This window comes from Sprattus sprattus (genome assembly GCF_963457725.1).
Source record: "Sprattus sprattus genome assembly, chromosome: 11".
NCBI lineage: Eukaryota > Metazoa > Chordata > Actinopteri > Clupeiformes > Clupeidae > Sprattus > Sprattus sprattus.
This window is the reverse complement of record NC_137909.1, coordinates 24,866,033-24,876,032: the sequence shown is the minus strand read 5'-3', so window position 1 is coordinate 24,876,032 and position 10,000 is coordinate 24,866,033. Positions and strand designations below refer to the sequence as shown.

General features: G+C 46.4%; 1 protein-coding gene across 1 annotated transcript in view; it reads left to right on the top strand.

The window, feature by feature from the left end:
• The window catches only part of col27a1a (collagen, type XXVII, alpha 1a), a gene marked incomplete at both ends in the record, with an annotated part of 55,273 nt that overhangs the window by 22,492 nt on the left and 22,781 nt on the right, over positions 1-10,000 (top strand). The window contains 11 exons of the mRNA XM_080847203.1: positions 659-703; positions 2,192-2,245; positions 4,223-4,267; positions 5,577-5,630; positions 6,275-6,319; positions 6,447-6,500; positions 8,407-8,451; positions 8,968-9,021; positions 9,446-9,499; positions 9,665-9,718; positions 9,854-9,907. Of these exons, the coding sequence (XP_080703329.1) occupies positions 659-703; positions 2,192-2,245; positions 4,223-4,267; positions 5,577-5,630; positions 6,275-6,319; positions 6,447-6,500; positions 8,407-8,451; positions 8,968-9,021; positions 9,446-9,499; positions 9,665-9,718; positions 9,854-9,907 (558 nt within the window). The remainder of the gene's footprint in view (positions 1-658; positions 704-2,191; positions 2,246-4,222; positions 4,268-5,576; positions 5,631-6,274; positions 6,320-6,446; positions 6,501-8,406; positions 8,452-8,967; positions 9,022-9,445; positions 9,500-9,664; positions 9,719-9,853; positions 9,908-10,000) is intronic.

Here is a 10,000-nt window from a genome sequence, read left to right as displayed (position 1 = left end):
TAGAATATCTTCAATACTTTGAAAAACACACCTTTTTTCTTTTTACTTCAGTCAGATCACAATGAACACAGAGACTGAGCGAGGCTCCTCTCACGCCCAGATAACACCTAACACAGAAACAGAGTCAGGCCCTGCAGCAGACAGAGGAGGAATTGTTCCCTCTCTTGGGAGACTGACATTTTACTTCAGTATGGATGTCATGCACAGAGGAACCACACTACTTACCTGTGTTCCCTCTCTCCCTGTCTCTGTGCCCCCTCCCTCTGCCTTCCTCTCTCTCACTCTCCCTCCCTCCCTCACGCTCCCTGTCCTCTTACCCCCATCTCCCCCTTTTCCTTTCTCTCTCTCTCTCCCTCTTTCTCTCTCCCTCTCTCCCCCCGCTCTCTCTCTCCCCCCTCTCTCTTCCTCTACCTCTCTCTCTCCCTCTCTCTCTCACTCCCCCCTCTCTCTCTCCCCCCTCTCTCTTCCTATCCCTCTCTCTCTCCCCCTCTCTCTTCCTCTACCTCTCTCTCTCCCTCTCTCTCTCTCTCCCCCGCTCTCTCTCTTCCTCTCCCTCTCTCTCTCTCTCCCCTCTCTCCCCTCTCTCTCTATTTCTCTCTCCCTCCCTCTCTCTCTCTCCCTCTCTCCCTCTCTCTCTCTCTCTCTCTCTCTCTCTCAGGGTTTGCCTGGGCCTATAGGACCTCCAGGACCAAAAGGCGCACGGGTAGGTGGACCAATCGCTATTTTCTTTCAGCAACACTTCCTGTTTAACCCATCACAGGCCAGAGAGTGCGCTGTGAAAGCAACCTTGTCTTCGGGGCTCATGTTCTTTCCCACTTCCTAGGTTACTCCCTCTCCTTCTTTTTCTCTCGCTCTCGCTATCCATTCCTCGGTGTCTGTTTTCGTCACAATATAAAGCTTTCTCAAGGGACTCTTCTCAGTGGCTGTCATAAGTTAACTCCTCAACTTACGCACACACACGGCACGTACAAACACAGACACACACACACTCTCACGCACAAACACACACACTCACCGAGCTGCATTAAAGGCTCTTTATCAGAGAAGGCCCCTCCCCCATAGGCAGGAATTTCCTGTTTAAATTCAAACTGAGGCCCTGCTGTCTACACCCCCCCCCCTCTGTCCTTCACACACACACACACACACACACACACACACACACACACACACACACACACACACACACACGCAGGCACACACTACCTCGCGCAGACACACACACACACACACACACACAGGAGACCCCCTGTCTATATCCCCCCTGAACACACAGTTATGCTCTGTACACACATTCATAGACACTGCCTTTACTGACACAGGACATGTGTGCATACACACACGATCAAATGACGCAAAAACGTCTTCACACTCTGGCCTTGCATATATGTCTAGTACTTGAATGTATGCGTGATTCATATGGCAATGTGTACCTTTGGTTATGCTAAAAAGATACATGCGCATGGACCATCTTTAAAACAGGGACCCGTCACATCTGTTTTTGTCATGCCACCTTGTGTTTCTCTGCTTTGTCTTTCTTTGTTGTTGTGCTGTTTTATTTTACTGTTTTGATACTGTTTTGCTCTCCAGAAATGTGTTTTCACTGGTTTGTGTGTGTGCAGGCTTGCTTGCTTGTTTGTTTGTGTGTGTATGTGTGTGTGTGTGTGTGTGTGTGTGTGTGTGTGTGTGTGTCTGAGAGTATGCTTGCCTCTATGAGTGTGTGTATGGATGTGTGTGTGTGTGTGTGTGTATCTGTGAGTATGCCTGCCTTTGAGTGAGTGTTAGTGTGTATGCGTTTGACCGTGTGTGCGTAGGTACAGATCCCTGAGGTGAGAGTATGTGCCCTTGGACTACATCGTGGAACCCAGCACCATGCAGTCCATGGGCATATACACTTGCCTCATGGCTTTGATCTTCATGAAGACCCCCATCTATCCATCCATCCATCCATCCATCCCTCTGTCCATCCATCCGTTGGGGGCAACTCGTCACCACTTCACCACGGACTGCTGGGATTGGACACAATGCGCCCCAGGAAGTCTTCTTCGCCCACCGATTAGTGTGATCATGTCTTCAAAATTCTAAAATGTTATTAAGTTACCTCCTTTTCTCTCTCTTTCTCTCTCTCTCTCTCTCTCTCTCTCTCTCTCTCTCTCTCTCTTGCTCTCTGTATTTCTCTCCCTCTCTTTTACAGGGTTTTATTGGGATCCCAGGGCTATTTGGTTTACCTGGAGCTGACGGAGAGCGAGTGAGTGTGTTCCACCATCAAAGTCGCCGGCACGCCGTTATTGGGCATTGTTAGGCACGGCTCCTAGCATGTTTCCAGCACTGGCGCTTTTACGAGTTAAAGTATCAGATGTCTTTCCTCAAGTCCCTTGAGCAGAGTAAACAACAGCTGGTTGCCATGCAACAGAGCCGAGCAAGCCTCATCGGGGGCTCTCAAAACATCGTGCTGACTGTGACTAAGCAGAGCTAGCCTCACACGGGGAGTTCTAGAACCCCTTTACTAGCTATGACTCAGCAGAGATAGCCTCACGCGACGGGGAGTTCTAGAACCGCAGAAGTACCGGTGACTCAGCAGGACTTGTGTCACTGGGGACTTTTAAGTTTTGTGTGTTTTTTTTTTTCCCTTTGGCTCTAATAATAAATCTCAGTGGAGTAATCTGCTGAAATTACACCGCAGAGATTTATTAGCTCTGGAGACGGCTCAGTCCGGCCAGATGAATGGGGTCTTATGGGCTGGCTAATGGCGCGTGCAGCCCGGGAGGTCCGGTTTCTGTAAGCCGAAACAAATCCGTGCACCCTGCACTCGAGAGCAGCGCTGCACTCCCCGCTGCCTGATGACGCTAGCCAATGAGGTCAAAGCTCTCAGGCTGAGCTCGACTGGCTCTCGCCAAGTGTCCTCCTCCTCTGGCCCTGTCTGTCCCCTTGTCCTACTCTCTCTCTCTCTCTCTCTCTCTCTCTATTTTCTTGCTCTCCTCTTTCTTTACTACTCTCATTCTTCTCCTCATTGCCCTCCTCTGTTTGTTCTTCTCCTCTCCCCCATCTCCATTCTTCCTCCTCTGTTTCCGTGCCCTGCTCCCCTCTCTTTGCATTTCCTCTCTCCGTCGTGATTTTCCTCTTTTTCCGCCTTTTCCTCTCCTCCTCCGAGCCTCTGCTCGAGTCTTTCCTCCTACTCGCTGCTTTTATGGAGCGCGTTCTGTTTGATTGTCTTTGCCAAACAACTGCTTGACTGAGAACAAGCTTGGAGGTTGTTGGGGCCGACGGGGCCACGGCCGGGTCTCTATGAGATGTGTAAGTAGGAGAGCAGACCTGCGCTGTTATGTAAGAGCTCAAGTAGATCAGCAGACTTATGTAAGTCGGAGGATGCATCTGTAGTGTCAGGTTAGCTGTGAGCGGGTTGGGAAGAACATGGATCTGCTGGATCTGCTGGCCTGCCGAGGGAGAGAGCTCAGATGAACCACTCACGCACACAGATGCACACACACACACACACACACACTCTCACACGTGTACACATAGGTGAACAAACACACACACAAATACACCGTAACACAAACACACACACAAATACACCGTAACACAAACATTTTCTGTCTCACACTGGAGCATTCATGCACAATGTCCTTCACATACACACAAGTACTTAAGTGCTTGAACTTCAAGGGACCTCTTGCCTGTGCCCCATAACGACCGGCACATACACAAACATACATATGCACGCACGCGCGCACACACACACACACACATGCATGCACACGCACACACACACACACACTAATGACAGGCTCTTAGCTGACTTACTACACCCACGGGTATTGTCTCTATGGTAACCTGAAACTGGCATCCAAAAGCATTGTGCAATATGCATATAATCACATGCACACACAAACATTTGCGAGCAACACATTGTAAAATGCCCTGTATTGCATGCTCTTTCTGGCACACACACATCATTAGTAATAATATGTGCCCTATATGACATCATCATTCTCCCCTTAGTCTGTTTGCCCGGTTACTCTCAGTTTCTGGGTCGCACTGTTGCACAGTCTCTCTCTCTCTCTGTCTGTTACCCTCTCTCTCTCTCACTCCCATACACACACAGAAACACACACACACACATACACACACACACATTTTCATCACTCTCACTTTCTCGCTCTGGCTGTCTCCCCCCCCCCCCCCTCCCTTCTCTCTCTGTCTCTCACTGTCTCTGTCTCTGTAGGGTATTCCTGGACCACCGGGGAAGAGAGGGACGATGGGTAGGCCGGTAAAGTTTTGTCTCCACATCTTTTTAGACCATAAGTTGTGTTTGTGAGTGTATGACTGCCTGACTCGTCTGTAAGGATCCCCACTGTGTTTTTGAGTGTCTGACTGTCTGCTGTGTCTGCATGTGTCGTTCTCTGTTTGTTTACGTGTGTTCTCATGCCAAACAACTTCATTCCGCTGAATTGTTTGCGGAGAAGAGTTTGGCTCTGGGACACTCGTCTGAGAAATGTGCTACCAATCAGCCATGTTGGGTTAAAGACGTAGACTGGGCTCTCTCCAGTGGCGTATACAGCTGAAAGAGTTTCATCCCTGGGCCTTGGCTGGGGTCTCTCTCTCTCTCTCTCTTTCTCTCTCTTTCCCTCTCTCTCCCTCCCTCTCTGTCTCTCACTCTCTCTCTCTCCCTCTCCCTCGCTCTCTCTCTCTCTCTCTTTCTCTCTCTCTCTCTCTGTCTCTCCCTCTCTCCCTCTCGCTCTCTCTCTCTTTCTCTCTCTCTCGCTCTCTCTCGCTCCCTCTCTCCCTCTCTCCCTCTCTCTCTCTCTCCCTCTCTCTCTCTCTCCCTCTCTGGTTCTCTCAAACTCAGCAGTTGTCATCCAACCTCCTTCTGGTTGGCTTGGCTGCTGTATCCATTACCAGTTACCCTTCCGGGTAGAACTAAAGATTAAATGAGTTCGCTAACAAGGGTATATTTTTATAAGAGTTCCTCTACTAGCTGATTCTTGTCCAAGTTCCTGATAATTTCTATGTCGGCTATTGCCATCACAATTCAGTGCAATCTCTTTAGTCTTGTCAGCTGTCTTTCTCTGACAGTGAAGAATTGCTACAGCGGACTGTGGGAGAAGGATCTGTGTATCAGATGTTGGGACACGCCTGCTAAGTTGTTGCACACATTGAATCGATACAAGTGGTGATTTCAAGCTGTTACCCTGGAGAGACACCTGACACATCTTAACCCTGCTCTTATAAACATTATAGTGTTTATTAGTTATACCACTAATAATGATGACGGAGGTGTAGAAGTGAACTAAATGGGTTTATGTAGTAATACTACTAAAAATGATGATAGGGCTACAGAAGTAAATGGGTTTTGTAGCACATTTACTACCATTTAGAACATTTATGTGGTCTTTCTTAAAGATTTTACTTTGTCTTTTTCTCATTTATTTCTCTCCTCTTCTTTGTCTCTTACAACACACACACACACACACACACACACACACACACACACACACACACACACACACACACACACACACACACACACACACACTTACATGTTCTTCCTATATTTCTTTCTTGCTATCCCTTTCCAGGGGTTTCCAGGTGATTTTGGTGAAAGAGGACCACCAGGACTTGATGGGGAACCAGTAAGTTAAAATGATAGGGTACATTTGTGTGTGTGTGTGTGTGTGTGTGTTTGCCTGTGTGCTGAAATATGCCATAGTTCATCTAGTCTTTCCCTTGAACCCTCATTGGCTCATGTCAGATGATGTAATTAGGAGTTTAGCAGAGAAAGTGCTAATTTTGGAGTTCCCTACTTCCTGTGCTGTCTCCCTCTGTCCTGAAGCAGAGGAGAGAAGTGCTCCTTTCATCCCTAAATCACCTTTTTGGGAGGAGCGGAAATGGGTGCAGCACAAGAGACCCCTCCACACACACACACACACACACACACAACAGGCCCCTCAGTGTCCACCATGGTCCTGTCCATGTGCCTTTAAAACACATAAAAAAAAAATCACAATCTCACACGTTCATGCCACATACGCACTCACAAAAAAAAAAACATGTCTATAAACACACACTTTTACTGGCTTAAACAGAGCAGTGGTACAGGATAAAAATACACTCCCAGACACACACACATCAGAGAGAGACTCCTCTGTTTGCTCTCCCCCCAAACATTAAATTAGATGTTTTGTCAACATGACAAGGGGTTGCAGTATATCACCTCTCTCCCTTCCTCTGTGTGTGTCTCTTTCTGACTCTCTCTCTTCCTCTTTCGCTTACACAGGGCACACTGGGGCTTCCAGGGCCTCCCGGAGTGCGTGGACTAGTTGTGAGTATAAACTATCATCACCAACCATACCCGCATTGCATACATACTTGGCGCATTGCCACTGAATGTATATTAACGTTGTCGCTATGTGGGATCTGTAATATGTGCCCTTTCTGTCTGGATGCAGGGTGATATGGGACCTGCAGGCCCTATGGGGTTGACAGGGCCCATCGGCTTGAAGGTGAGGAACATTTGGAACTACTATACATACACTCTTACCATATTTATGGTTTATACCATGTTTATGGTCTACAGCCATACGGTATGAACACATCCCAGCGAAGCGAAATGCTTCCATCAATTTAAGTGGCCGTGGAGTAGCGTGTGAAAATAGCATAACAGACAGGACTAGCGAGTTTGTTAGCAGGCTAGCCAGCTAGCAGGTATTTAGGCACTTGTCTTTATAACAAAACTGTCATTCTGTTAAAGTAAGCCTAGGATTAAATACCTAACATACCAGGAACAACAACAACCCCTTACAAGGCCATCCAAGCCTTTCTTTTTAGCAAATTAAATGACCGAACGTCACCATAGTCCTGCAATTTTCAAACCGTCAGAGAAAACACCAAACAATCTGATTGGCCGCTGCTGGCCCGATTCGCTCCTCATTTGCATAGGATTAACCTCTCCACAAATGTTTTCTCTGGCTTTGTCCGAATCGCTGGTCTACGTCACAATGGATTGCCTCCCAACAGAAATAAATGGGATTTGGAATTTCGCTTCAGTCACGTCGCTGCAGGTGTTTGGTACCATTAGACTGTGAGAAGGTGGTGGTTTTATTGGAGCCCTTGATTCAATATTGCCTGAATGAAGAGGAATGAAGTAGTTTTAGTGTACAAAAAGTGAAACGAATCATCTTGAGGGTCTTACATGTTTGAGAATGGTTTTAAAAGCAGTGATGAGCACTAGAGTATGATCAATTCAACACGTTTATTGAATGTTGACTACCTTGTTGCTGCATTGTTACAGTTTATGGATAGGACTCCAGCGTCCCTTATCTCCCCCTTCTCCTTGTCTCATTTGTGCTATATGTGTGGACACACACATGCAAGGGACCTACCCATACAGTTAGCATAGGCCAAATCAGTGCAGTACGTAGTCTTTATGCACCATTTGAGGTGTTTCACAACACCATTTGCACTGTTACGTTTGTACTAGTTACATTTTTTGTGGATATATCTAAGTTGCGTCTAAGCTTTCATACTGTAATTGAATGTCGTCTCTTTATTATTGCATTGCCAACACCGTATGACTTATTTTACTGTGTGGTGCCTGCTCAGGCTGTTCATTTAAATACTGTATTGTGTGACTAGTTTGTGACTAGCATAATGTTTTCAGCTAAAGTCTGTGTCGTCGTACCAGTCAGAGGTAGTAAAGAGCTCACATAGACGCCACACACACGGTGACCTCTGATGGATTTTGCTCAATTTACAATTCTTATAAATATTATGCTTACTCAAGACACACACACACACCCAAACAGACACACAGACACAGACACACACAGCAATGACAGTAGAACACACAGACACACACACACACACACACACACACACACACACACACACACACACTCACACTCACACACACACTCACACACACACACACACACACACACACACACACACACACACACACACACACACACACACACACACACACTCACACTCACACTCACACTCACACACACACACACACACACACACACACACACACACACACACACACACACACAGTCCTTGAATGTAATTTCTTGCTTAAAGAAACTTAGAAAAATAAAGTCAAGCCAGCAGGTTTCGCAGAAGGGAACTTAACAGCAGACTGCCCTAGATGATGACTGTGAGTGATGATGGTTTTATTGTTGTTGTACTCTCAGTTTAAATACATTGCAGGCTTTATTATTTGGTGATATTTTATAGTCACATGCCGACTGCTAAAAACCTGCAAAACAGTAAGACATACTTGTACGTGTGTGTGTGTTTGTGTGTGTGTGTGTCCGTGTGTGTGTGTGTTTCTGTGTGTGATCATCGTGATGCTTGCTGGTGCTTTCTCATTCTATTCTATGCGCTTTTGTGTTTTTTTTTCAGGGGGTGTTTGGGAACGTGGGCCCTATCGGACTGAAAGGTGATAAGGTGATCTGAAAGCGTGTTATTGGCCTGTCTCTCAGCATGTGATCATAAAATCACCCCATTGGTCCATTTCAATTACGCATGTGATCATAAAATCACCCCATTGGTCTGTTTCAATTACGCATGTGCTCTTCAGGCTCTAATTGGCCATGGCCAGCCTTTGCAATGAATATGATCTGTATGTGATCTGAATGGTGTGTCTTAAGTGCAAGTAATTGCCTGCGTTTAGTTCTCTGTGTCTGTACCAGTGTATGTGTACTTTGTCAGTGTAAACATAAGGTGCTTGAAGCATGTGTGCAAACCTTTTTATTGTTTTCTAATAGAGTGCACATCCTTTCCCCTTCCTCTCTCTCTCTCTCTCTCTCTCTCTCTCTCTCTCACACACACACACTCCCTCTCTCTCTCTCTCTCTCTCACACACACTATCTCTCTCTCTCTCTGTCTCTCTCTCTCTCACACACACACACTCTCTCTCTATCTCTCTCTCACACACACACTCTCTCTTTCTCTATTATTCAGGGGGATGTTGGCTTTCCTGGCAAGCAAGGAGAGATCGGGTTCTCAGGAGACAAGGTATCCCCTACTTACAGACATGCACTGTTCAGAAGCTCACAGTCATACAGTCAGAGCTGACTCAGCAAAATGGTTGAGCCAGATGTCTGATTCTTACCGTCTGGACATTTATCCATGAAGCCCCCTACACATACATATAGACACACACACACACACACACACACTGGCTCATTCTATAGAGAGAATGTTTTTGCATGTTAGCAGAGTTCTAAAATAGTGTGAGTGTTTAGTGAGTGTGTGTGTTTGTGTGTGAGTGGGTGAGTGAGTGTGTGTGAGTGAGTGTGTGTGTGTGTGTGTGTGTGTGTGTGTGTGTGTGTGTGTGTGTGTGTGTGTGTGTGTGTGTGTGTGTGTGTGTGTGTGTATGTGTATGTGCCTATATTTGTGTGCCTGTGGGTGTATTTATCTACGTCTTTGTGTGTCTAAGGGTATTCAAGGTATACCAGGGTTGCCCGGTCTGCAAGGAAAACCAGGCCTTCAGGTGAGCATGAGTAGTGTGAAAGCTTGTCCCTTCTATCAAACGCCCGTAGACTAAACTTACTGTACACTGTAAAACCCTGTAATTCTTTCCCTGTATATGTTGAACCAGGTGTTCAGCAGCACTGAGCTGTGTTTGTGTGTGTGTTTGTGTGTGTGTGTGTCTCAGGGTAGACCAGGCGAAAGAGGTCCTGACGGGATACCTGGTCCCCAAGGGCCAGAGGTAAGCTGCAGTTCTCGACACACTTTATAAACACTTTATAACAGCACTTATGATGATTACATGTGTAATAAACACATACGTATAGGTCAAACGTTTCCTCACTGATACTGATCAAGAGTGATTTTAATTCATCAGGGTTTTCCTGGAGACATCGGACCACCTGGACACAACGGCCTTGAGGGTCCAAAGGTATGAAGTTTATATTACTTCTTGCATGTTTGAATGTATGTATGCGATGATCTGCAATGATCTGTGTGATTTAGTTTGTTTTTCGTTAAACTA